General features: G+C 43.9%; 1 protein-coding gene across 4 annotated transcripts in view; it reads left to right on the top strand.

Moving 5' to 3' along the window:
* The first annotated feature begins 3964 nt into the window (after positions 1 to 3964).
* Bcas3 (BCAS3 microtubule associated cell migration factor) overlaps positions 3965 to 27753 on the top strand; it is a 485645-nt gene continuing 461856 nt past the window's right edge. For 2 of the 4 annotated variants that reach the window (XM_052197918.1, XM_052197922.1), the window contains exons 1-5: positions 3968 to 4119; positions 5944 to 6031; positions 11442 to 11496; positions 16963 to 17038; positions 21642 to 21748. In XM_052197918.1, coding sequence (XP_052053878.1) covers positions 5949 to 6031; positions 11442 to 11496; positions 16963 to 17038; positions 21642 to 21748 — 321 coding nt within the window. In that variant the 5' untranslated portion in view covers positions 3968 to 4119; positions 5944 to 5948. Of the gene's footprint in view, positions 4120 to 5943; positions 6032 to 11441; positions 11497 to 16962; positions 17039 to 21641; positions 21749 to 27753 lie in introns of all 4 variants that reach the window. The other 2 variants (XM_052197919.1, XM_052197921.1) reach the window with 2 other exon arrangements.

Genomic DNA, 27753 nt, shown 5'->3' with positions numbered 1-27753 from the left:
CTGGTTTCATTGACATGTCTTCATGAATGTACCATGCAATTTTAGGTCTTTCAGCTGTCTTTTCATATCTGCCACTATCCAGTCCTAAATAGTTCCTGGGTTAAATTCTTTTGGTTGTCTGACCTTGGATCTGCAGGTTTGTATTCTTTACCAAATTGAGGAATCTATTAGCTATTATCAACTTTTTCTAGCATCACCTTTTTTTTTTTGATTGATTTTTTTATGAGTTGCACATCATGCACCCCAGTTTGGCTCCTCTCCCAGCTCCCTCATGTTTGCTCTTCAAACTTGCAACTTCCCCCACAAATAACAAGAAAAGCCAAAAGCATAGCACCCATCTCATTGTGGAAGCTCTAGTATGTCCCAGTGTGTCCCACAGTCTACCACTCTGTCCACATCTTCACTTGCAAATGTTCATTGCAATGAGTGAGTCATTGTTCTGGTTTGACATCTGGCTTCTGTGACACCATCAATACTGGATTCTCATTGGGCCTCCTGGTGCCCTCTATTGCTATTGCTGCCCTGTGTCTGTGCCATGGAGATTCTGCAGCTTTGGATCAGCAGGATTTGCCCTTTTACAAGACCTAGCCATTTGCAGATGGTTGGGATTTTGGGTGGGCCAATTCAGAACTCTGGATCTGCGCTGGGAAGTAGCTGAGGTGGTTATAGTGTGAGGGCTTTCCCTTACCTGCACCACCAGGGGGAGCTATGTAGGAGGCAGGGTCCGCTCTCAAGTTCTCATACCCTGGGGCAGGCTCACCACTGATCAGGACCTGCTCCACTGTGTTGCACAGGTGAGGTGCAGAACTTCTGAACTGATCTAATACCACATTTTTTATGTTCAATTCCCTTCACTTTTCTTTGATATATTCTTTTAGTTTTACACTTTTCATCTGCTTTTAATTCATTTTCTTATTCTGTTCTTTGAGACAGTCTTTGTATGTGTCAGACTTAGACTTGCTAACCTGCTTCAGCCTCTGGAATGCTGGTTATGGGCATGCACTACTACCACAACAGGTGGGAACTTTAGGGTTTTGATTTGTAGTCATTTGAAAGTTAATCTAACACATTAAATCTTGATGTGCTCAGCTAGTAAATAATACTTGGTAACAATCAGAACAAAGAACTAACTTCCACTGAAAATTAACACCATAGTCATGGTTAAGAAGGAAGTATCTGGGTGTGGTGTAATGCTTACCTGTAGTGTCCATATCTTGGGGTGTGAAACAAGAAAGTCAGGGGTTCGAGTTCATGCCCTTTAGTGATATCACCCTGTTCACTGGGACCAACGAGAGTCACGAGTCACGTGCTATCTATCACAGGACAAGGCTAACGAGAGTATACTGCTTACCAATGTTATCTCAGATTGGTGATGAATGCAAATACCAAAGCAAAAGAAGTGGGAGTGTCTATTCAAGCTTTTCCTTTGTCTTCTTATTTTTTGAGGTAGTGTCTCGCATAGAGAGTACACTTGTGAGCTACCAAAACTAAGCTATGATGTTTGTTTAATCAGATTGAACCTCATGTTGCCCAGGCTGGCTTCCAACCCGCATAACCCAGGGCTCAACCCCTAGCCTCTTCACCACTGCCCTTCTCTAGCCTGTAACTCTGTTCCCAGCCCTGGGTGTTGATCTTTCCCCAGCACTCTGCCTTTGTCCACACATTCCTCTCAAGGACTGTGTATAGTGAGGTCTGGAAATAACTAAAAAAAAAAAAGACACAACCTTCATTTGGAAAAGACTTTCCTTTGCAGTGGCCATTGAGGACCCTAGCACTATCTAGGCTCATGTCCCCTTCCTCATGTCTGCTGCAAGCACATGATTACCTATTTCATTTATATAGAGTTGTGTATTAAGGCCTTGTAGAAACTGTCTTGAATCCCCTATGTAGGGAAGAATGGCTCTGAACATCTGGGTTTTGTCTTTTCCACCTACTAATAACAAAGAGGAGGTCTTTAATTTTCTTAAATCACTATGCATTTGTGGGTGTGGGGTCAGCGGACAACTTAATTTGTTTTTCCATGTAAGTCTTTGGGATTGAACTTGGTTAGGCTTGGCAGCAAGGACCTTTACTTGCTGAACCATTTCACAATCCTTGAGAGGAAGTTTTGAGACCACAAAGGGTTAAACTAGAAGACTGCCCATTTTCTGCCTATCTCAGGAACTCTAGAACCCCATCCAGAGGCAACTTGTCTAGTCTGAGAGAACCAGAAGAGGAAAAAAATAATCCTTTCCTGTTGCTATTGTGGTCAACTAAGACATTTAAGTCAGGAATGCTTGTAGCCACTGGGCTGTTTGTTGGGTCTATGTCCACACTGCAAGTTGGAGACAGACAGAAGCAATGCTCTCATTCATAAACAGTCTCATTCATTCCCTCTTGTTTCTAAGCTAGGAAGAGCTCAATAAGGAAAAAAGTCCCTTAACATTTGGGGGAATGATGTCATCATTTGAGGGGAGGGAATCTCATCTGAGAAAATGCTTCCACAAGATAAGATCTGGCTATTAGATAGGCCTGTAGGACATTTTATTTATCGATTGGAGGGGGTGGAAGAGACCCAGTCCATTGTGGATGGTGCCATATCTGGACTGGTGGTCCGGGGGTCCATAAAAAAGCAGGCCGAGCAATGCCTGAGCAGTAAGCCAGTAAGCTACATTTTCAAGGCCTCTGTACCAGCTCCGGCCCTAAGGTTTCTGCCTGGTTTGAGTTTCTGTCTTGGCTTCCCTCAGTGGACTTAGGAACTGTATGTCAAATAAAACTCTTCAACGAATTTCTTTTGGTCTTGGTGTTTTATCACAGCAATAGTAACTCTAACTAAGACCTATGGCCATGGACATGACTTGTTTGGCCTTCAACATGACCTCCTGCCCTCAACTCTTGACATTGATGACATGCCTAAAAAAGTCTACTTATAATTCCTTTAACCTGTATGACAGGCAAATGTCCTTTTACTCATTCCTTGTTGGTCATACTTAGCCGACTATTCCACGGCTAGCAGGAACATCATGGCCAAATTCAAGGCCCATTTATGATTTTTTAAAAAGAATTATACTTTATTACAAAAGATATTTTTGGAAGGGACAGTGTTCTCAAACTTGGTTACACTGAACTGGCTTTGAACTTGCTATTATAGGCATGGATTATAGGCATGTGCTACCAGAACCCCATAAAAGCGATTTAGGTACAGGGTTAACAGGTGCTCAGGGGAAATATAAGGTAAACCTAGGAGTGTGCCTGTGGGTTTTTCAAGCAAGAGCTCCGGTCTATGACTAGTTGAGACTCTAGAGACCCTTAAGATATTTCCAATGCCATTTTGCAAAGCCCCAGATAGTCTTCTTAGACTCTCTATAGATCCCTGCATTGTCCAACAAGTTCCCCCTTCAAAGTCTGGAGCCTCTCCATCTCCAGACGTTCACGAACATCCATTCCTACGACAGTAACCATTAAAGACCCCAACAAAATTTCTTACAGGCCCCTTATTCAGATCAACACGCACTCAGCGGCTGGACTGAACACAGACTGGCAGCCTAGACTCCCGGAAGGTAAACAGAGTGCCGCGGGCGGGGCGGAGGGCGGGCTTGGGCAGCCTGAGTGGTCAGGTAAAAGTGATTGGCAGCTGCCACGTCCACGTGCTTTTAGCTTCGAATCAGCTGTCGCGAGAATTCGATGTAAACACACCAGTGTACCTGGCTTCGGTCTCCTCACTGGAGATTCCTAGCTGAGGTCCGCAGGTATTTGGTGCATGTACCATTTTCTTAAAACAGAATATTCACCAAGGTGCTTCTTCCAGGCTCGTAGACACGCCTGCCTTTTCTTCCCTGCTGCGTGCATTCACAACCGAACCTGACCCACCCGCTTCACCCGAACTTCCATACTGTTGTGTTTTCCCTCCAGCCCCATCGGATTGGATGGATTCTGAAGGCGCGTCCGCCTCTTTCCTACTTGCTGGTTGGCGAAGCTGACCTCCAAGGGCGGTGCCGCGCCGGGGCCAGTTTGCTCCTGGGATTGGCTGATGCGGTGGTTCCGCCGAGGCGTGGTAGGAAGTGGTAGCCGTCAATCACGAGGGAGACTCCAAACAGTGAGACTGGAGCTGGAGAACAGCGTTTACCGGCGGAGCGGCCGGTGAGAAGGCTGGCGGGTCCTTAGCTTAGGGGAGGTTTGGAGAGGGAGAGGGACAGGAGGCATGAGGAAACAGGGCTTGACCAACCCCAGTTGACGGGGAAAGCTGCTGAAACTGGAGGAGAGCTGGGCAAGAGGCCAGAGGGCGGCCGGGGGTAGTGGTGGTAGGGCTTTGGAGGTGAAGTGTGGAGTGTTGTTCCCGGGACTTTGGGGAGAGTGGGGCCCTTGGGGCTTTCGAGGAGCTGTTCTCAGGTGACAAGGCCTTTGAAGGACAGAGGTGGGGAGACTGGTTCGGGTACTAGAGTACTGAGGGGTCTGGTGAAAGGTACTGCCTAGAAAAGGGGTAGCTGGACTAGTTGGGGCATGGGCTGTTTGGGTTGTATAGGAATGTGGAATCAACAGTTTGGGAGTTTTCATGTGAAGTGGTACAGTGACCCCCTTTTAAAAGTGATGCTTTTAGGCTGTGGGCTTTCCTGAGCCTTGTAAAACATCTTTAGCTCTGTTGACAGTCCCCCTTTAACCTTAATAGCGTAGACTCTATACTCTCCAAACCACCTCTGTGGTTCAGAAGCTGAAGCTCATTAGATAGTCAAGGACCAGGACTTACATAGACCGTGGGAAAAGCCAGGGGCTCCTGATACCATACGAGTTTATATTCCATATTTGTTTACACGCTGGTGATTATGTTACAATAGCTGGAGGTTAAAATGTTATTTAAATGTGGCTAGGCAGTTTTACCCATTAGTCCTTAGTAGATTTATCTGAAGGCAGAGTGGTATCATGTTATGTGTATTTGTTCTTAGGCTCACATGGGCCTTTTTTTTTTTTTTTTTCTTTCTTCGAGACAGGGTTTCTCTGTATAGCCCTGGCTGTCCTGGAACTCACTCTGTAGACCAGGCTGGCCTTGAACTCAGAAATCCCCCTGCCTCTGCCTCCCAGAGTGCTATCACCTGGGCCTTTACATCGTGGCTGTGCCCTCAAGGTTGACTTTGAACTCTTGATCCTCCTGCCTTAACCTCTTAGGCATGCATATGCATCACCACCTGTGGCCAGCTTTTTAAAATTATTATTATTAAAATAGAAGTAATACTAAGATTTTAGGTTTACATTGCCCGTGGACTCATGGCCACCCCCTTGCCTCTGCCTCCTGGGTACTGGGTTTGCTGGTATGTTTTGTCACACTGAGCTTTAGATTTGCTTTTCTAAGTTATCCTGTGTTATATAGTTCCCATTTAGTTCTCTTATCTTTTATCTTTCCATCTCTTATCTTTCTAGTTTTAAATTATAGGAAGATTCAGCAAAAGAATGAACTGTTAGGACTTTCAGATGTTAGGCAGTTCAAGGCCAGCCTCAATTACAGGGTTAGACCCTATCTTAAAAAAAGAAAAGAATCCACACATCAAATGAGATACAAGAAGAAAGGAGGTGTGGTCCCTGGTTCTGGAAAGACTCAGTGAAACAGTATTCGGCAAAACCTGAACGGGGAACTGGGAAGGGGTGGGAGGGAGGACAGGGGAAGAGAAGGGGGCTTACGGGACTTTCGGGGAGTGGGGGGGGCTAGAAAAGGGGAAATCATTTGAAATGTAAATAAATTATATTGAATAAAAAAAATTAAAAAAAAAAAGAAAAGAAACTTCCTGCGTGTGGTGGTACATACCTGTCAGTCTAACATGCAAGGATCTCTGGGTGATCTAGGCCAGCTGGTGCTAAATAGTGAGTTTCTGGGAAAATTTATAGTCTGTCATAGTTTGGGAAAGGGATATTTAGTGAATAGTCATAAAACTCTCCTTCAGACACTGACAGTGGATTTTTTCTTTTCTGAAACAGGTCTCATGAATGAAACAATGGCTACAGATTCTCCTAGGAGACCCAGTCGTTGCGCAGGTGGAGCCGTGGTTCGCCCTCAGGCCGTCACGTAAGCTGAAGAAAACAGTATTCTAGAAAACAATGGCTACTCAGAAAATCTGAGCTGGGTGGTGGTAGCACCTTATCTTTAATCCCAGCACTCAGGAAGAGGCAGAAGCAGATCTCTTGAGTTTTTGAGGCCTGCTTGGTCTACAGAACAAGTTCCAGGACATCTAGGACTACATAGAGAAACCTGTCTGAAAACAAACAGCCCCTCCTCCAAAACTCCCAGAATATCCAGTTGGATAGTGCTTGCTTCTATAAACAGTTTTTACTTTTAGCCATGCAGGTGAAATGAATGTCATTGTCAAGGCCACATAAAGGAAGAACTGGAGGGTTAAGCTGACACATTCGCCACACATCTATACCTGGGGATGACTGTGTGAGGGCTTGGGTTGCATCTCAGTGCTAGAGCACCTGCGTAACTTGTGGGAGGCACTGAGTTTGGTTCCTAGCATCACCAAAAAGGTAGAATCCAAAAGTCAATGTTAAAAACTTCCGGTTCCATAAGTTAGTGGGTCATTAAATTAGTTTAGAGGGTCTTGATCAGTATTTGAAATAGAATGAAATAGGAGTTGGGGGCATAAGTCACTAAATAGTTTGAGTGTCCCAGTACATTCGAATCCTGGGTTCCATCTCTAGCACCACAGACAGACCCAGACACATACAAAATAAAATGAAGTTAGATTTTTGATATGTGTCGAGTTATATTCATACTTACATATATGATTACTAAACTGTGTTGTAAAGTATCTCTTCTAGATCTCAGTATAAATGTTACAGAGAGGGCATGTTTATATTTTATGTATTCTATGACAGGTTTAAAGAAATACATACTTGAAATTATTGTAATCAGTACGAAATAGAATGCCAGCAAAACATAAGCCTGAAGATCTGAGTTTGATCCTGGCTCCCACGTGATAGGAGCATCCTCTGACGCCCATAGACATGGCCTGTGCCCCCCAGACACACACACACCAGGAAATAAGTAGATAAGTAAATAAAACATAGTATAATTTAAACATTTTGAAAGGTTTAACATTTTGAGTTTATCTTTAAAGGCTAGAATTTGGATACTTGGACTCAAAGGTGCTTTTTCGGCAAAGACAATAGAATAACATAAGGAATAACATAAGGAATAACAAACTACTTGTTCTTTGGGATTTTGAGACAAGTGCTTTTTTTTTTTTTTTTTTTTTTTTTTTTTTTTTTTTTTTGAGATATGTCTTTTCTATGTAGCCCTGGCTGGCCTGGAACACACTATATTGACCAGGCTGGTCTCACAGAGGTTCACCTACCCCTACCTTCAATTGCTGGGATTAAAGACATGCCCAGCTGTTTTTTTGTTTTGTTTTGTTTTTGTTTTTTGGTTTTTTTGGATTTGGTTTTTTTGAGACAGGGTTTCTCTGTGTAGCCCTGGCTGGCCTGGAACTCACTCTGTAGACCAGGCTGGCCTTGAACTCAGAAATTCGCCTGCCTCTGCCTCCTAGAGTGCTGGGCCCGGGGTTAAAGGGGCATCAGATCTCATTACAGATGGTTGTGAGCCACCACGTGGTTGCTATGATTTGAACTCAGGACTTTTGGAAGAGCAGTCAATGCTTTTAACTGCTGAGCCATCTGTTTTGTTGTTGTTGTTGTTGTTTTTTGTTTTGTTTTTATTTGTTTATTTGTTTTTGTTTTGTTTTGTTTTGTTTTTGAGAAAGGCATTTTCCTGCGTGGCCCTGGCTGACCACTGACCCAGTGCTCTTAACCTTGAACCAGAAGCAGTCCTGGTTTAGCCTCCCAGGTGCTGGGATTACAGGCATGTGCTATTCCATCTGACTTTTTGTTTTGTTTTGTTTTGTTTTGTTTTGTTTTGTTTTGTTATTTGTCCATCTTGTGTCTTCCCAGATAGGGTCTCACTGTATAGCCCTGACTGTTCTAGAACTTGCTCTGTAGGCCATGCTGGCAGCAGGGGCACCTGCCTTTGCCTCCCGAATGCTAGGGTTAAAGACATGAATCATTACGTTCATCTGTTTCTAATTGTTATAGTATATAGTCCACACTATCTTCAGACTTACACTAGGAATCTGTCTTCTGCATTCATAGTGCCGGGGTTACAAATGCAGGCCATATCTTGTGTGTGTGTTTTTAAAAGATTTATTTATTACATGTAAGTATACTCTAGCTGTCTTCCGACACATCAGAAGAAGGCGTCAGATCTCATTACGGATGGTTGTGAGCTACCATGTGGTTGCTGGGATTTGAACTCAGAACCTTCAGAAGAGCAGTCAGTGCTCTTAACCTCTGAGCCATCTCTCTAGTCCATTTTGTGTGTTTTGAAATTCTCTTAGCAAGCGAGGGACAGTGGCTCAGACCTGTAATTCTAGTACTTGGGGGGCTGTATAGGGAATTTGAGGGCATCTTGAACTAGAGAGAGAGTTCCAGGCCAGTCTGAGCTATGTAGCAAGATGCCGCCTCAAAAGTACTGCATGGAGGGAATATATTTTAGATTTGTTTCCTTTGGAATTTATATGTTACAAAAGACAGTCTTTGCAGACAAAACGTCTTATGTACGCAGTGATACCACAGTGCTGCCTTTCCCCTTCTGTATTCTGTAGAGCTGAGGTTCTTTGTGATATTTGCTGTGGCATCAAGTTAAACATGTTATTAGCTGTGAGTTAGGCTGCTATTTTTATCTTCTTTTATAGGTGAGGGAAACACAGCAGAGAGGGATTAACTTGTCGTTGGGAAATGCCAGGATGGGGGCCGGGTGGATTCTGGTTAGTGGGTCTTCCACGTCTTATATTCTCATTTAGTATTCTCGGCAACCCTACCATATGGTGTTTACACCATAGTAAGTATTTTTGTTACATAGATGTTTTTAGGGTTAGAAAAAATAATTTTGGGTACAGCATCCTGTGTTCTTTTGAAAAATGTGTGAACACCAACTTCTCACTTATACTGGTTCACAGGTCCTGATGTAAAAGGTAAATATGAGAGATACTTTCCTTAGGGGAGCCTGTATTCTGCTTGGGGAAATAGATAGGGATGCTGTCAGTGCCTTGGCAGAGGGCAGAAGGGAATGCATGGATAAGAGTGTCCTGAGGAGGCCACACAGAAGCTGGAAATGTGGGTGGAAGGGAGGGTATCAGAAGGGAAGGAGCGGGTGAAGGGCGAGGGACGGGGTAAGATCCTGATTCAGGGCAGAGGGCGCTGAGTTAGGAAGTGGAGCTGCCAGTGGCAGAGGATGAGGAGCGTGGTGGTGAAGAATGTCTGGCAGAGTTGGCTCAGTGATTTTTTTGTGTGTGGCTCAGTGATTTTTTGATTTTGTTTTTTCTTGGCCTACTTTTGTAGGTCTCTTAAGGCATTTTGTTTTGTTTTTGAAGGGTTTAGGAAAATTCTTATTCTTTTTTTTTTTTTTTTTTTTTCTGCGGTAAAGCCACATAGCTCAGGCTGGCCTTCCTGAACTTCTGATCCCCCTGCTTCTGTCTCTGAGTGTGGAAATAACAAGTGTGCATTTTCATGCCTGCTTTATACAGTTATAGGATTGGAACCCAGGACACACACTTGATGAAGCCGGCCAAACACTCTAAAATAAATAAAACTGCCCGACATTTAAACAGTTTTTATTTATTTTTATTCCACATGCATTGGTGCTTTGCCTGTGTATGTCTGTATGAGGGTGTAGGATGCCTTAAAGTTGGAGTTACAGAAGGCTGAGATCTGCTGTGTGGGTGCTAGAAAAGTAGCCCGCGCTCTTAACCTCTGAGTTATCCCTCTAGCCCTATTTTTTTATTTTAATTTGGTTCTTTGAAACAGGATCTCACTATGTAGCCAAAACTGGCCTGCAAACTAATGGTCAGCCTCCCTTGGGGCTGAGATTGTAGGCATGAGCCATTGAATTATACCAAGCCTTAGTTTTTTCAGTGACAGTTACATCTTTCAGGATTTTTTAGTATTTTGAAGAAGTCATTTTTTCTCTCCTTACTCATCCATATACTTAACTATTTCAAGTAACTTCAAAGCTGGGGACTTTATTTTGTGATAATCTGTTGTCTGTTTTCCTAGCTCTGTAAGGCTCTGGTTCCATCCTTAGGACTGCAAAAAGGAAAATAGAATATCATCATTTAATGTCCTTAACAGTATTATTATTTTTAGATTTACTTATATAATATATGTGAGTACACTGTAGCTGTCTTCAGAGACTCTAGAAAAGGGCATCAGATCTCGTTACAGATGGTTGGGAGTCACTATGTGGTTGCTGGGATTTGAACTCAGGACATCTGGAAGAACAGTTAGTGCTCTTAACCGCTGAGCCATCTTTCCAACCCAACATGATTATTCCCTCCTCCTCCTTCCTTCCCTTCCTCCCTCCCTCCCTCCCTCCCTCCCTCCCTCCCTCCCTCCCTCCCTCCCTTCTTCCTTCCTTCCTTCCTTCCTTCCTTCCTTCCTTCCTTCTTCCTTCCTTCCTTCCTTCTTCCTTCCTTCCTTCTTCCTTCCTTCCCTCCCTCCCTCCTTCCTTCCTGCCATGCTCAGGCCTCATACATGCTAGGGGAGAGCTCTGCCATCTTAAGTTTGCTTTTTTTTTTTTTTTTTTTTTTAATGTAGACAGGGTCTCTCTACATAGTCCTGGCTACCCTGGAGCTCACAATATAGGCCAGGCTAGCCTGGAACTCGTGATCCTTGTGTGTTAGCTTTCCAAGTGCTGGGGTTGCAGCTCATGCTGTGCCCCCTGCCCTTTCGTACTGCCCTCCTTTTTTGAGACAGGCTTACACTCTCCTGGACCTAGCTGGGTGGGCTGCAGGGGCTAACACGTGAGCTCCAGGGGCCTCCCATCTCTCCTTTAGTTTGGGCTCATGTGCCTGCACCTCCTTGCCAACTCTTTTTTAAATGTGGGTTCTGGGGATTGGACAGGTCTAAGCATAGTAAGTCGTCTCCTAGCTGCTGGAGGATGACGGAGTTTTGAATACTTGTTCTAATGTCTGCTTCTATAGGAAAGTGCATTCACTTTGCTATACCAAGGTAAGGGACAAGGTTCATAGCCCATTTAAAGAGAGGTCAGGAAATTCTGAATTAGCAAGTTTACTCTCTCTGTCTAGGGGTGTGATCATCCAGCCCTGCCCTAGTTGGGTCTGCCGCCCCAGTCCTCCACAGTTCTCTGTATTTAAGACTTTAGCAGAGGTGCTTTATGTGGAGACTGCAATAGATAGAATGTGTGCAGATTCACGGAGGAGACGATGGGTGAGCAGGCTTGCAAGATGACAGCTGGCCTGGGTTTTTTTTTTTTTTCTCCTGTTGAAGTTATTCTTGGTTCTGCCTCCCAGCCAATACATGATTGTCTCTACATCATCCCCGTCGTTTTACTGTAATAGTGAATTTATTAGGCTTTGTAGGTCGTGTTTCTCTCTTCTGACAGTTTTTTGTCTGTCCCTTGCCAGGGAGCAGTCCTACATGGAAAGCGTCGTGACTTTTCTGCAGGATGTTGTGCCACAGGTAAGCATGAGTGAGCACAGAAATGGACGCTTCATGTTTGGGTCTGGAAGCACTGGAGTTTTGTTCCTCCACTTGACTAAGAGTAAGTAGCTTTGGAAGTCTTGTTCCAGCATGCTGAGGGTCAGTAGCAAGGAGCTGTGCTGTGGGTGTGAGGTGTGGCTTACTTTCCAGACAGTGCTAGGAATCAAACCTACTGCCTTGTAAGTACTGGTCACACGCTTCACCAGTGGGTGACCTCCACAACCCTTTCCATTTCCTAAATATTCTTCCTGTGTAAGGTAAGAGATTCTGGGGTTTGGAATGTGCTCATGATAGGCCATTTTCCAATGATACTCTATTCAGTAGTAGTAGTATATTCAGTATGTAGTAACCCCCACATATAATTCGCTCAAGTGTTATTTGACTTGCCTGTTAAACATTAGACGTTTCCAGCCCCGTCTGGCAGGAGATCTGTGAGAGTCTGGCACCTGTATTGTAGGAGGTGTTTGCTGTGGTACATGGATGGGCAAGTGCTGTTCTGGTGGGACTCAGAGGCAAGCTTTCTTATTTTCTCCATGTGGATGACAGTCTTCTCTGACTGCCACAGTGCCACAGTGACTGCACCTGAGCTGCTTGGAGGGGACCTTTCATGGACCCTTATGCCAGTTCTTATTTTTTTTTTTTTTTTTTTTTTTTTTTTGGTTTTTTTGAGACACCTTATGTCAGTTCTATGTAGACAGGTCCAAAGTCTAGAGTTTTAGTTGTGTTTGCAAAATGTATTCTTCAAGTGAGGCCTGTTGGTACTGGTTTATTATAGTTAGTTAATTTGAATGAAAACAAACCCCAGCATTGAGGTCTGTGGTGCATGTGAGGAAAATGCTCCCCTTTCCCAAGGCACTTGATTAATAAATCAAATTGCTTGAACCAGAGATTATTAATAGCAACAAATCAGTACTATTGCCATGTAGCACACATGGAATATTTGGTTGGTGAGGGGATGCAGAGAGAAGGGAGGCACTTTGTAAACACTGTAGAAGCATAGCTAGTGGCAGTGAGGGACTGGCAGCTGCTCAGGGAGGCCGTGGAGGGCCCGAAGCCTGCACGGGCCAGGCTGAGGGGCAGTGGGTTCCGTGGTGCTGCTGAGCCCTGGCCTGAGGCTCAGTTCACAGAAAGGGATTTTAACAAGATTTGCTTTTACATTTTGTTTGGTGCTTCTACAGCATTTATCAAACATTTGTCAGCATTTATCAAATATTATCCAGGTGTGGACAAGAGCCCTGTATAACAAGGAGGTAGGTTTATTATGTTTTTGGCTGGAGGGGAAATGCTGTGATCAGAATCTTTGAGGACTCTCTCCTTACGGGAGTGGTTGGAGTAGGACAGGAACAGAGAAAATAGGGAGCTTAAATGATGGAGAAAATGACAAACATTCTAGGTTTTCTGAATATAATGTGTTAGGAAGGAGATGCTGAGAAGCTAGCTGTAGAAATTTGGTTTATAGCACTGTGAAGGGAAACTGAGACGCTGATCTAACAATTACAGCATCCAGCTAGAAATTCTATGTTGTCTGTGCTCTGCCTATGCTGAAGGTGAAACTTGACCAGATGGTGCTCACCTGGGCTTTCAGGCCAGGCCCTGAGCTGAGTTGAAGAGTTTGTTCTTCAGACTTCTGTGCTTTCCTATAAAGCTAAGGATTTTCTTCTTTAAAGATTATTTTTTTGTTTATTTTATGTATATGAGTACACTGTAGCTGTCTTTAGACACATTGGAAGAGTGCATTGGATCCCATTACAGACAGTTCTGAGTCACCATGTGGTTGCTGGGATTTGAACCCAGGACCTCTGGAAGAGCAGTCTTAACTGCTGAGCCATCTCTCCAGCCCTAAGGCTAAGTTTTCTTTTCTAGCTACTCAGTACTCTGTATAAAGGAACCAGCATGGTTTATCCTTCAGTAAACCTTTGTTCATCAACACAGGTTTCTATATAATCAATACCTAGCTAAGATACATGGCTAAATAGAAGCACTGTAGTAAAAGTATAAAGTGCCTCGTAGTCGGGCATGGTGGTGTATGCCTGTAATCCCAGCACTTGGGAGGCAGAGGCAGGCAGATTTCTGAGTTCGAGGCCAGCCTGGTCTACAGAATGAGTTCCCAGACAGCCAGGACTACACAGAGAAACCCTGTCTTGGGAAAAAAAAAAACCCAACCCAAACCAAACCAAACCTAACAAAACAAAAAAACAACAAAAAACCCCAAACAAACAAACAAACAAAAAAACTAAAGTGCTTGGTTATACCATTGTAACACTGAAGGAAGAAAATCTGTTTATCTGAGCCCGGAGGCTGGGTGTGGGTCACATGCCTTTAGTTCTTGAATTTGGGGAGGCTCTGGTATGATGATCTGATCAGAGTTCAAGGCTAACTGGGCTGTATAGTTAAACAAGCAGACAACCAGGTCTAATGAATGGGATGCTGTTTGAACTGAAGGAGGTAATGCAGCCTTGATGAATTTGCAGTCTTGGTGAATTTGGGTAGGGAATAGGGATAGTATGGTTTCAGGCACATAGCGTTTTAGTGATTTAAGAGCAGAGCTCTGTTGTGGGCTGGCTTTCAGTCTCAGGTGGATGTGTTACTAGCTCTGGGCAAATTTGCACCCTTCTTCCAACTCACTGTCCTTGTTTGTACAACAGCTCATTGTATTCACTGTGGGCTTGTGTGAGGTTTAAAGGAAGCTATATACATAGAGAATAAAATAAATTGAAACAGATATTAAGTTGTTTCTCCCTCAGTCCTGAGGGAGCCTCAGGAGACTGAGGATCCAAAGCCAGAGATGCAGGTTCATGGTTTTTATTTAAGTGGCTGCCGCAATCAGATGAGCCCAATCAGGAGAGCTCTCTCCTCTCTCTCCCACTCTCCCCCCACTTCTGCTTCATTTCCCCTTTTCCTTCTTCTCCCTCCCCGTCCATTTTTCTCTCTTCCGTTTCTGACATGGGGTCTTTGTCGTCCAGCCTGGCTTCAAATTCTCAGCCCTTCCCCCTTAGCCTCCCAGAGGCTTGGTTATGGCTCCAAGCATCACATTTTCTTTTACATGTATTTATTGTGTGTGTATGTTTTGGCAAGCAGGGAGGTCAGAGGATAACTCTCAGGAGGTTCTTTTGTCTCCTTCCGGCAGTGTGTCCCAAGGATCCAGATGGACAATCTTACTGTCCCTTGAACACTATAATTAGTTTTTTGTGTGTGAGATTTTTAAATTTATTATTTTGAGAAAGGGTTTCATCTGTAGACCAGCTTGGCCTCAAATTCACAGAAATCCACCTGCCTCCATTCCAGAGTACTGGGGGTAAAGGCAGAGTCTAGAAAGTCCTGTGCATCTGCAGATGCCCCTGTACAGAGGGCGAGTGTGTTACTAGATACTAGCTCCATTGTCACCATCCACAGAGTTGTGTTGAACTGATAGTGTTGCTTACTAGGAGGAACCCTTTGCTGTGTTCTTCGATTTGCTAATTTGTTAGGAATACTTATTTTAAATGCAAAACTTAGATGTGTTAAACGTTTACTTCTGTGTGTATAAAATTTTTCATATTTCAGTGTAAAATGAAATGCCAGCCAAATGTCAGTGAGCAATAGCCTTGACTCAGACTGTCAAGTGTCTGCTGCAGGTTCGTTTATCCAATGATCTATGTCCCTGGCCTCTTTTTACTTTATTTGACCACCAGGCCTGGATGTCGCTGTGTGTCCCAGAGTAGGTCTGAACTCTCAGTTCTCCAGAGTCCTAGAACAACAGCCGTGAGTCACTACACCCTTGCTTAGTTCTAGTGTCTCGGTGCTAGGCCTTACACTAGGTCTTACATGCAGAAATCGTTCTCTTCCTGAGCCACACCCCTCCCCTCAGCTAAAACCTGGTGTCCTAGTGTGCTTTCTGTTGCTGTGGTGCAACACTGACCAAAAGCAACTTGGGGAGGAAGAGGTTTATTTGACTTAACAGGTTGAAATCTATCATCAAGGGAAGCCAGGGCAGGAAATTGGAGGCAGAAGCTGTGGAGGAAGGCTGCTCACTGGTTTGCTCCAGGCTTCCAGTCAGGTACCTTTCTTACACAGTCCAGTCCCACCTGCTCACAGTGGGCCGGACCCCCTTACATCTATTAGCAATCAAGAAAATGCTTCACAGACATGCTCACAGGGCAGTCTCTTAGGGCAGTTGCTCAGCTGAGGTTCCCTTTTCCCAGGCGTGTCAAGATGTCAACCACAGCTGTGCCTGGAATCCCATCACTGGGAGACTGAGGCAGGAGGCTTTCAAGTTTGTTTCAGTCTAAGCTCCAAACCAAATTCCCTGGGGAGAGAGCTCATTTGGTGAAGTGCTTGTCATGCAAGCCTGAGAGCCCCGAGTTTGGCCCCAAGACCCACGTTGAGAGGACAGGCATGATGGCAGGCTTGGTGGCCTTAGGCACCTTAGGCCCAGAATGGGGAAGTGAAGTCTGAGGATATCAAGGGTTTGATGGTCCAGCCTTCCCTAACTGGTGAGCACCAGCTTAGTGAGAGGCCCTGTCTCTAGAAACAAATAAGGTGGCTCCTGAGGAAGATAAACACCACACATGTGCACAGACACGCAATTTATTTTCTTGTACTGGGGGATCCAACCTTGGGTCTTGTTCATCTCTGGTAAGTTTTCTACTGAGTTACGTACCTAACCCCCTCTGCTGCCCCCCTGCCCCTTTTGAGATGGAGTTTTAGGTTGCCTGGGTTGGCATCTTCCCGCTCAGCCTCATTTGTAGTTTTGGATTTTGTAGCTTAGACCAGTGCTCCTCTATGATCTTAATTATTTGTGTGTGTGTTTGTTTTGAGGCTGAGTTTCTATGCAGCCCAGAATGGTCTTGAATGTCTTTGCTCCTCCTGTCTCTTCACTTCCAACCCTTGTTTTATGTAGCACTAGGAGTCAAGCCCAGGGCTTCGTGGAAGATAGATAAGCACCAACTGAGCTGTATCTCCAGCCCTCCTGAAAGTCTTAAAATGGAAATGTGTTTTATGTGGAGAGATGAGTTCCTTTGTACACTGAAGGGTATTGACGCCACTCTTTAACCATGAATGCTTATCGTCCTGATTCTTGCAGGCTTGCAAGAATTAACTGATACTTTGGGTGTGGAAGCCAGAGAGCTGACTAAAAAAGCCCTATTCTTGAGAAGTGTAGGTGCTGGGTAGAGTTTGGTTACTCTGTAAGCCTTATTGATGGGTAGAGATGGTTATGTGTGCCTTATTATGATCACTGTATTTAGGCATCTGTGATTCTGTGGAGGTTAAAAACTTGTCTTTGACTGATAATATTCCAGGGCAGACATTCTTTGGGAATAATGACATTTCAAAATGTGCCTGTCACCAGCTGGGAGGGACAGAGAGGGGTGAAATTGGTTGAGTTGGTGCCATCTTTTGCTTTGAACTTCTGTGGTATTAGAGCTGTATTGTATTTTAATGAAAGCATTTTTGTTTAATCTACAGGCTTACAGTGGGACTCCCCTAACAGAAGAAAAGGAGAAGATAGTCTGGGTCAGATTTGAGAATGCAGATCTGAATGGTATGACTGACTTTTCTGGGATGTGTGTATTAAATGCTCTTTGGGGCCTGGCCTGATTTTAGAAAGGGAACCTCAAGTTTAGTCAGGCTGTTTTGCTCATACTAAATATATTCATCTTTGGTTGGGAATGGTAGCACATGCTTGTAATCTCAGGGCTCACAAGGCTGAGGCAGGAGGTGGGTCTGGGGCACATAGTAAGATCCGTCTGGAAACCAAACATTCTATAGTATGTAACCTTTGCAATCTTTGATCATCAGTCTGTAGATCATCTTGGGAGTAAACTAGATTTCTTAAAGTGTGTTCTGAACCCTCCCATGCCCAGTTCTTCAAACTACCATCCTATTTTCTTCTTTAAGGAAAGTTATTTTGTGTGGATGGGTGTTTTGCCTTCATGTATGTCTGTGCAACATGGAATCTAGAAGAGGGAGTGTGATCCCTTCTAAGATGGGGGATCCACCAAATAGATGCTGGGAATAAGACCTCTATTCTCTAAGAGCAGCCCATCCTATGAGACCCTGAACCATCTCTGCAGCCCTTCTACTTTCTTTATGACTGATGTAGGCATCTTATAGAAATGGTTTCATGTTCACAGTTCACCCACAATGGAACATAAGTCAGAATGTTTTTGTTTCTTTTGAAAGGTGGACTAATATCCCATTGTGAGCATGCCACGATCCATTTTTTATATTGTAAACTGGGGTTGTTCAGGAGAACCTTAGACTCCTGGCCCCAAACAAACAAGTCTCTTTTCCCAGCCTCCTCAGAAGCCTGAGTTTTACACGTCATTTTTTAAAAATGTTGGCCAGTGAGCCAAGAGCAGGATAGTGATTGCTGTGTGGTAGACTACCACTGAGCTACCTAGCCCCAGCTTTCCTTTCACTTCTTAACTTTTTGAGGCAGGATCTCATATGGTGAAACCTGGTTTTGCTTTTCCGATCCTCATGCCTCTACTTCCCAAATTTGCTGATTGGTTTGGGACTCAGTATGTAGTCCAGTCTGGCCAGTAAGTCACAGAGTTTCACCTAACTGTACCTCTCTAGTACAGGGATTAAATATGTGTTCCAAGTGGACAAACTTTTTTGAGACAGATGTGGCCCAGGCTATCCTGAAACTGTAGAAAAGTAGTTGATGACCTTGAACTTTTGATTCTTCTGCCTCCATGGCCCCTTTTTGGGGTGCAAGGAATGGATGTTAGACCTCTGTGTGCCAGCCAAGCATTTAACAACTGAGGTACATCTTCAGTCTTGGACTGACTTGTCATTTTGAGAAAAGGACTCACTACATTGTCCTTTGGCTATAACTCACATTGTATTCCAGGCTGGCCTTTAACCTTCCTCAGCCTCCAGAGCAGCTAGTGGTATAGGCTTGTTCCTCAAGGCTCCACCCAGCTTGTAATTATGTGACTATGGTGTCTGTCTCAAGACTGCTTCTGTTTGCCTTATACCTAGAAGGGAAATTGCTGGAATCCATGTGGTGATTTCATTGTTAATTCTTGAAGGAACCACTATGCTATAGTGCCTGACTAGTATAATAGGTTTCTAATGGCAACACACAAGGGTATTTTCTTGATGTTGGTGATGGAATCTCCAGCTCATTAAACAAGAGAGGTACAGTCTGGTTTGTAACTACCTTGTACACCCAGCTCCTCTGATTTCAGTACATTCCACATGTACTGTTTTATTTATTTATTTTAAATGGCACATTAGCTTCCTGTGCACTGACCCCTATGGCACTGCAGGGCTGGAGTTCAAGTAACTCTTGGGGTCTGTAGAGGGAGGGTAGTGCTGTGGCTCTCAGGGCTGCCTTGCAGGGGTCAGTGCACTGTCTCCTCCCAGTGGAAGAAAACAATGTTCTCTATTTTAAGAACGAATCCACCCATGAAATTCTACTGAATTGTTCTAAATTTGCCTTAACACCTCAAGCTGCAAAGCCATGACACGCACGGTGACATGCACTCACAGACATTCAGCCACAGGTTTGGTGCTGAGCTGTCTACATCAACAGAGGTGTCTAATGGATGTCTTTAGAGAAATGTCTGTGCGGGTCCTGTGTGAGGATTTTGGATTGTCTTCCTTTTCACTTTTTATAAAAGATTTTATTTATATTTTACGTGTATGAGTATTTGCCTGAATCTCTGTCCCTGAGCACTAGCGTGCAAGGCCAAGTGACCTGAAGAGAGCATCGGATTCCCTGGGTTGGGAGTTATAAAAGGTTGTGAGTTGCCATGTGGGAAGTGAACCCAGGTCCTCTGGTAGAGCAGTCACTGCTCCTAATCGCTGAGTCAGCCTTCTGTCCTTGCCCTGCCTGGTTTTTATTTTTAATAAAAAACAATTGTTATCGAGAGGCCAAAACTGACAACCTGAATTTTATCCTTGGAACCCACATGGTAAGACTGAATTGTCAAGACAATTTTCTCTGACACCCCCCACCCCCACCCCACACACCATACCGTTCCCCACGACAGCTAAATACATAGAGTTAGGAAAGCAGTGCAGGCTCCAGGCCAGTATAACTATAAATGTTTTCTGCCTTCTTTTTCTTTGCACCTTTTTCAGTCCTGGTCTTTGCACTCAGAATCTCAAGCAAGCTAGGCAGGTCCTCTGCCACTGAGTTATGGTCCTGATCTGAGTTTTTGGAAGGACACTGTAATTTTAATTTCTCTTTGTTATGATGGTCTACTGTATTCTTTCCTAATATTTTTGTCGTTTTCACTTTTTTTAATATTAATAAGAGATACAATTAAATGTTACAGTTGGATTTATTTCTCCATTCATAAAGTAGAAAATGTTCAAGTGATCAGAACAGAGACTAAAACGGTCTAAAGACATCACAAGCTACACAAGTGGATTGATTACGCCTTTCAGAGTTGTATGCAACTCTCTCCAGTGTGGAGGTCACAGAAACGACTTCCACCTTGTTGGTCAAACCCAGGTCTTTAGGCTTGGCAGCTAGTGCCCTTTTCCTGCCTAACCACCTCACAGGTGCCTCCCCTCAATGAAGGCAGATCCAAAGTAACATACTTTGACCTGGGACCTGAATACAGACCCCAAGGTGGCTTTGAATTTCCTAATTTTCAGAATGGTGGCACTGCAGGACTGCCTCACTAGGCCTAGCTCGCATTTCTTTGTTTAAAAGGAGTTACTGAGAGGGAAGAATTCGGCCATTATCTCCTTCAACTTGGCTTTTAGTTTGATTGTTAGCAGTGAGAGCAGAGCATCCACTGTTAGCCAACACTGGGCTGGGGATGGTGTTAACTGTCAACTGGACAGAATGGGGAATCACCCCCTCCCCTTCGTAAATGGTCCTCTGGGCATGCCACTGAAGATTCTCTTGGTTAGTTAATTTTAGGCAGGTCATTCCTTTCATAATGCTCCTGGAGAAGGTAGTGAGCAGCTGGACTTGGTCTTCCCTCTCTGATTCCTGCCAAGATCAGATGTGAGCAACTACTTGATCTTCCTTCTGCCTTGATCCACTATACACTGAACTGGGAACTAAAGCCCTTTCTCCTGTTGTCACAGAATTTATCAGACCAACAGGAAAGTAACCTGAGACAAAGGATGTTTTCATCTACACAGCAAGTTTCAGGTCAGCCTGAATTAGACTTGATTCTGTCTCAAAAGAACAGGAAAACAAGCAGAAAATTCAGTGTTTTAAAAAAAGTACAGTGTTAACCAAGAGTAGTGGTACACACCTTGAATCCCAGCCTTCTGGAGAAGCAGAAGGATCTCTGAGTTCTAGGCCAGCCTGATTTACATAGGGACCTACAGGACATCCAGGGCTATACAGAGAAACACCCCTCCCCCCAACTGAATGCCAAAACCCAAAAACCAAAACACAATGCTGTTAACCTGGATGTTCTGAAGACTTTCATTACTCTTGTCTTTTGTCTAGCGTCTTTGCCTAGTGTATGTGAGTCCTCTGTATAGTGTAGTCTGTAGTAATTCATTATTTTTCTTTGATGGAATTCCATCTTAACTATATACCATGGTCTGACTATTATTCCTCTGGTGAATGTTGGTATTGTTTCCATCTTTTGGCTATTTACAAATAATGAATTGATCTATGCACCTTAGCAAAGCTAGCCTATGCAATTTGGGTATCTTTTTCATACCCAAAAAGGAAAAAGCAGGCTGGGGATACAGTTGAACAATAACACATTTGCCTAGCATAGGTGAGGTTCAATCTCTAGTCCTATAAAACTTAAAACAAAGGGTCACTGCATAGCTAGTTTGGCTTAGAATTTGCTATGTAGCCCAGGATGGTTTAGAAATTTCTATGTGATCTTCCTGCTTCAGCCTCCTTACCTGCTTGACTTGAAGGCCAGAGACACTGTTTTGGCCTCTACCTTTTTAAAAAATTAAAAAAACATGCTGTGTGTAGGTATGTCAGTGTGTGCGCATTGTCCCAGACTTCAGAGGCTGTGGGTGCCCGGGGTGCAGTTACAGCTTGGCTGAGGTCGGTGCTGAGAACCCAGCTCGGGAAGAGCAGCTGTTCTCTCCCACTGAGCCACCCGTCATCCTCCAAGTGCCGTGCTAAACATAAATAGTGGTTCTCTTGGTTTATACTGTCTTTTTATTTTGCTTCTTTGTTAATCCTAATGCAGACACATCACGGAATCTAGAATTTCATGAACTGCATAGCACTGGAAATGAGCCTCCTCTGCTGGTTATGATCGGCTACAGTGACGGAATGCAGGTCTGGGGCATCCCTGTGAGTATACAGAAGTAAGGGGTAACCTGACTGCCAGCATCTGCTCTGCAGATGTGCTTATGCGCTCTGCAGATGTGCTTATATGCTGCTGCCGCCGCCCCTGCTGCTGCTATTATTGTTGTTGTTGTTATTATTATTATTATTATGTTTTTTTCGAGACAAGGTTTCTCTGTGTAGCCCTGGCTGTCCTGGAACTCCCTATGTAGACTAGGCTGGCCTCGAACTCAGAGATCCACCTGCCTCTGCCTCCTCAGTGCTGGGAGTAATCTTTACACATTGTCAAGGCCTCGTAGAGAGTAGGAAGAGTGAGAGGCAAGTGCCAAGCCTCCTCCAAAGGATGGTGTAGCCGGAGCTGTGGGATTCATGGTACACGCAGGCCTCAGTTTTATTCAGGGTAATCCTGTTAAATGGAGGCTGTTTCTCTGGTTACTAATTTACAGAGGAGTAAACTGAGAAAAGCTTTTTGTTTTATATTTCTAAGTTTTTTTTTTTTTTTTTTTTTGGAGACAGGATTTCTCTTTGTAGCCTTGGTTGTTCTGGACTCTGTAAGCCAGGCTAAATTCAAACTCATAGAGGTCCACCTGCCTGTGCCTTCAGAGTGCTGGGATTAAAGGCATGTGCCACCACAGCTGGGAGAAGTTTTTGTAATTAGCAAATGTTAACAATATATCAGTTGTTTTGTGTATGTTAAAGAATTTACAGGGACCGACAAAATAGCTCAGCAAGTAAAGCTGGTTGTTGTTAGGCCTCACAACTTGAGTGCAGCCCCCTGCCCTAATCCCTACAGAAGAGAACTAATTCCTGCGATTTGTCCTCTGACAATTTCACAATGTGACATGTTTATGCTAGCCCACATACACTCCTGCCCACAAACATAGACAAATAAAAATAATAGTTAAAAAAAAAAGAGCCCCACACAGTGTTCTATGCCTTTAATTCCTGGCAGAGTCAGGAGGATCTCTTTGGGTTCAAGGCCAGTCTGGTCTACATAGTTCCTGGACAGCTAGGGCTACACAGAGAAATCCAGTCTCAAAAGAAAAATAAATAAGTGAATAAAGAAATATCACTCCCCCAAAGTAGAAACCTGATTGGCTGGAGATTGGAGGAGCAGAGGTCAGTGGCAGGAGGCAGCAGTCTACTCTGCTACCACTTGAGTTTTTACCAAGTGAATTAAAATAAAACCTTTAGGGGTGGACAGATGGCTCAGCAGTTAAGAGCACTGCCTGCTCTTCTAGAGGACCTGGGTTCTATTCCCAGCACCCACATGGCAGCTCACAACAATCTGAACCTTCAGTTCCAGGGAACCTGACATTCTCTGCTGGCCTCTTAGAGCACCAGGCACACCTCTGGTGTGCAGATAAGCATGAATGCAAGCAAATATGGAAAGTATATGGAAAGTAATGATCTTTAAATTTAAATCACTTAATATGTTTTGTGGGGTATTCTTTTTTTTCTTTTTCTGAGACAGGGTTTCTCTGTATAGCCCTGGCTGTCCTGGAACCCACTCTGTAGACCAGGCTGGCCTTGAACTCAGAAATCTGCCTGCCTCTGCCTCCCAGAGTGCTGGGATTACAGGCATGCGCCACCACCGCCTGGCTTTGTGGGGTATTCTTGCAACTGGATTTTATGCACATGTGTGAAAAAGCTCTGTCACTGATTCTGTGAGGTTCCCTGTCTCCTCTGTGTGTTGCTGTTTGTGAGCTTTTTTATGGACTCTGATAATTTCATCATCTATTCTGATTTTTAAAAATTAACTTTTTAATTGTACAAATACCATAAATGTCCATAAATTTGATATTAAAGTGTTATAATATGGGGCTAGATGTTACAGGTTTGTAATCCCAGTTACTTACTAGTCTGAGGCAGGTGGATGGTGATTTCAGGGCCTGCCTAAGCAACTTAGTGAGATGCTGTCTCAAAAAAACAACACAATGTTGTAATGAACTTGAAGGTGAGTGTGTGTGTGTGTGTGTGTGTGTGTGTGTTTGTTTGTGTGTGTGTTTGTGTGTGTGTGTGTTTGCCCTTCTGTCTACCCACCTTTATATGGCTTTGGCATTTTTGGACTGCCTTTGTGATACTGTTCTTCGTGGCAGTGTCTGCGGCTCACCTGGCTCAGGCTTGTGTGTGCTCTTTCTGTCTGTGCTTCTATGTTCTATGTCTAGAGTTCTGTGTCTCCAGCGTGGGCCTCTCAGCCTGGCTCCGACACTATTGTATGCCTGCATATTTTTATAGAGACGTCCCTTCTCATCTTAGGTTGGCTTTGAACTCACAGCAGTCCTGCTCAGCCACCTCAGTGCTTTGGTCATTGCTATGCAAACACATTGACCTGCTTTACATGGGTAAATTCTGTATGTGGAGTTGCTGCCTTAAAAATGCTGAGTACAGCAGGGAGGTGGTGGCACACACCTGTAATCCCAGCACTCTGGGAGGAAGAGGCAGGCGGATTTCTGAGTTCGAGGCCAGCCTGGTCTACAGAGTGAGTTCCAGGACAGCCAGGGCTATACAGAAATGCTGAGTACATTTGTGGTTTAGCCTTCATTTGTTTTTTTTGTTTGTTTGTTTGTTTCTCACTTTTGTGTGTGGGTGTCTGCCACGTGTGGGTTGGTGTTTTTGGAGGCTAGAAGATGGTGTTGGAGCCATTGGGGCTAGAGTTCTGGGTGCCCAGATGGATGCCTGAACTTGACCTTGGTTCCTGGAGGGATATCCAAGTAGCAAGTGCTCTAACCTCTGAGCTGTCCTTCAGCCCGCCAGTAGGATATATTTATATTTTGTTGTTGCTTTTTATGATGTGAGGATTGTACTTGGATGCGTGGCAGGCAATAACTCTACCACTGAACTATGTCTCCAGCCCTCTAACTCTTTTTCTTGTCACGTATATGGAGATTCCTGAGGGTAGTGATAGCCACCTCTCTAATGTAGGTGGGAAAATAACATGTAAAGTAAAACAGGAAATGGTTCAGTACTGAGTAACTTTGGTCCTCAACTTCCAAGGCTTTTTGTCACCAACAGATGATGTTTAGAATAGTGCTGGAATCAAAGGCATATGCAACTGGCACTTTTATTTTGTCCTTGTTATTGTTCCCTTAGGTAACATGATCTTTCATGAAAACATTTATTAGCCATATCTTACTTTAGATTTAATGGAAGTGGGAATGCTCTAGAGCAGCGGTTCTCAATCTGTGTGTTGTGACCACTTTGGGGGTGAACAAAAATAATTCAATGGTTGGGGGTCACCACAACATGAGGAACTGTATAAAAGGGTCTCAGCATTAGGAAGGTTGAGAACTGCTGCTCTAGAGAATAGAATTTTGCCCAGATGACATTATGGTAACAAATACATTACACTCATATTTCTTTAACATTTTGATCTGAAAAATTTGTTTATGGGCCAGTAAGATGGCTTATCAGGAAAAAGTGCTTGCTGCCACGCCCTGCATGGTGAAGGAGAGAACCACCTCTCATGAGTTGTCCTATGACCTCACATACATGCCCAACACAGTAAATAAGTAAATGTAATAACAATTTTAAAACTTGTTCTACAAACTGTTTATGTGCTATTCTGGTTGTAGGAGTGTCACGTTGAAGTTTGTTGGAACAGAATGCTGCTGTCTCCAGGAACAAATAGTTTTCTCTCCTGCTCCCCAGTGACGTGGGCAGATCCTGGGCCTTTGTCCTGTGGGCAGGTGTTCTGGGTGTGCCAGCAGCACCATTCTTGTCTTTAGTTCATGCGTTCAGGGCCTTGCCTTGTTTTTAACTCTGTCGAGAGGAAACACACACAGGTAGATTAGTGTGACTTCTGTATCACTAGGGAAGTTACCACATTCTGCTCCACATGCTGTTTGTTTACAGGCAGAACGAAAGGGGGTGCTTTAACATGATAGTCCAGTTGGCCTCGTGGTGTTGACTGGATGGAGCACATTCTTTTGTTGGGACTCAGTTGGCTTTGACTCCCACCTGTTTTGGTTATAATTACAGGTATTACTACGAAGAGTTTCAAAGGTAGTTTGTAGCATCTGAGTATCTTGAAAGTATTTAATCCCGACTTCCCCAGTTGTATTTGGGGAGGTCAGAGTGTCTTCTCTTGGTGGACTTGCCCCTGACCAGTTGCATGCTGGTGAGAAAGAAGTGAGCTTACTTTGGTCGTGCAGTTTTTCGGGTTACTCTCATTTGAGTGGGAAGGTCCCTCTGCTTGTGAGTGGGGCATTGTATTTTTAATCCAGTTTAGCCTGATCGCAGATCCTTGGCCCAATCAACAGCTGTACATCATTACTTCCCAAGTAGGACAGCAGAAAATAGACCATGACAGTAAAGTAGTTTGTATTTTCATTTGTAAAACCTTTTATTTTTTTGATAGTACTAGGAGGTTGATGAGGTCTTCCTGTCTGCAAGGCAGGCCTCTACTGCTGATCTAGCATCACCTCTGAGGGGCTGGGCTAGACTAGCATGCAGTCCCTTCAGTTTCTGCACAGTCTCAGCATGGAGCCAGAGCTCACTTGTCCAACAGTCCTAACCTACACAGTGGGGAGCTTTGGTTGGTCAGAGAGTGGCTTTCACAGGTCTTGGCTCATGTCAGCTGGTGCTTTTCAAACCACATCAAGACTGTGGGTCACTGTGCCTGCTGTGTACACACCACCACTGTTTGTTGATTTTAGTCAATTATTTTATGACCGTCAGGGCCTCATGGATGCTAAGTAGGGACCCATTCACGGAACTGTATCCCTGTCCTCTGTTTGCTGATTTTATGTCATTCTCCTAAGTCTCTGCCTGAGACTGTGCAGGACTGAGGACTGCCTGCTGGGAGAGGACAAGATGGCAAGCATAGGGTCTGTCCTTAGTCTCACCAAGCATCAGGGTAAACTTCATTTTTAGAATTTATTTTATGTATACAGGTATTTGCCTGCATGTATGATTGTGCACCACACCTGAAGAAATGTTTGGGTGTGGTGGCACTTGGGGAGGTAGAGGCTGGATGATGAGGAAGAGGTTCATTACCTTGCCAACATTACTAGTTTGAGTACTGCCTGAGACCTTTTGAAAACAAAAGCAACACAGAAAAAGGAACATTTATTTTTTGTCTTTGTGATTGCAGACCTAGGACAGAGACTTTAATAAACACAAATTGACACATATTTTATAATATAAAGAAATAGGATTTTGTCAGTGAAGCTGTATGTGATGGCTCAGCCATGTATTTCCAGATGTTTCAGGAGGCTGGAGCAGGAGGATCGTGAGATCAAGGTTAGCTGTGGGAAAATGAGGAGGCCCTGTATCTAGATTCAATTGTGAAAAGGCCGGAGATACAGATCTGTTGTTTAGTCTTGCCTAGTGCCCCCTGAAAGTTAGAGTGAGCTGAAATATGATGAGAGATGGATCAGGTGACTTGTACAGGGATCTTAGCCCTTGGGAGATAGAGATGTAGTATCAGGATTTAAAGTCATCCCTGGATACTTACTGAGTTTTGTGAAGCAGCTTATTTTAAAAGCCATATGCCCAAAACCTCAGGTTTGGTGGGCCATGCCTATCCTGGGGATATAAAGGCCCCAGCTCCAGAAACAGACTTTTCTTTATAATGAAACATCGATTTAGATTTCTAATTTTGTTATTTTAATTTCAGGAATATTGAGATAAATATCTCTATGGTTATGTAATTTTGGGAGATCAATACAGCTAAGGCCCTTGTTCGCTTTGCCAAATTGCATTCTTGTAAAGCCATGCCTTTATATGTCCTGCTCATTCATTAACTCATTTACTTAGCAAAGATTTATTGATTGTCCATAACATGCCAGACTGATTGAGAAGTGCTGGGAAAACAAGATGAGCAAAACAGAGTCATTCTGTTTTTGGAATTTCTATTCTTGGTACCTGGAAAATGGGGAAGAGAGTTAGCTAATGTGTGTTGTGTGTAGATGCTGATCAGAGTGTTGCTAGATGCATACAGGCACTCAGAGTCTCAGGTGAGCAGAAGCATAGAGCAGTAGCGCAGGGGAGTATTTGCAGAGGGCCAT

Source organism: Apodemus sylvaticus, chromosome 10, assembly GCF_947179515.1.
Source record: "Apodemus sylvaticus chromosome 10, mApoSyl1.1, whole genome shotgun sequence".
Lineage (NCBI taxonomy): Eukaryota > Metazoa > Chordata > Mammalia > Rodentia > Muridae > Apodemus > Apodemus sylvaticus.
Note: the sequence above shows the minus strand (reverse complement) of the source record. Positions and strands in the feature narration are given on the sequence as shown.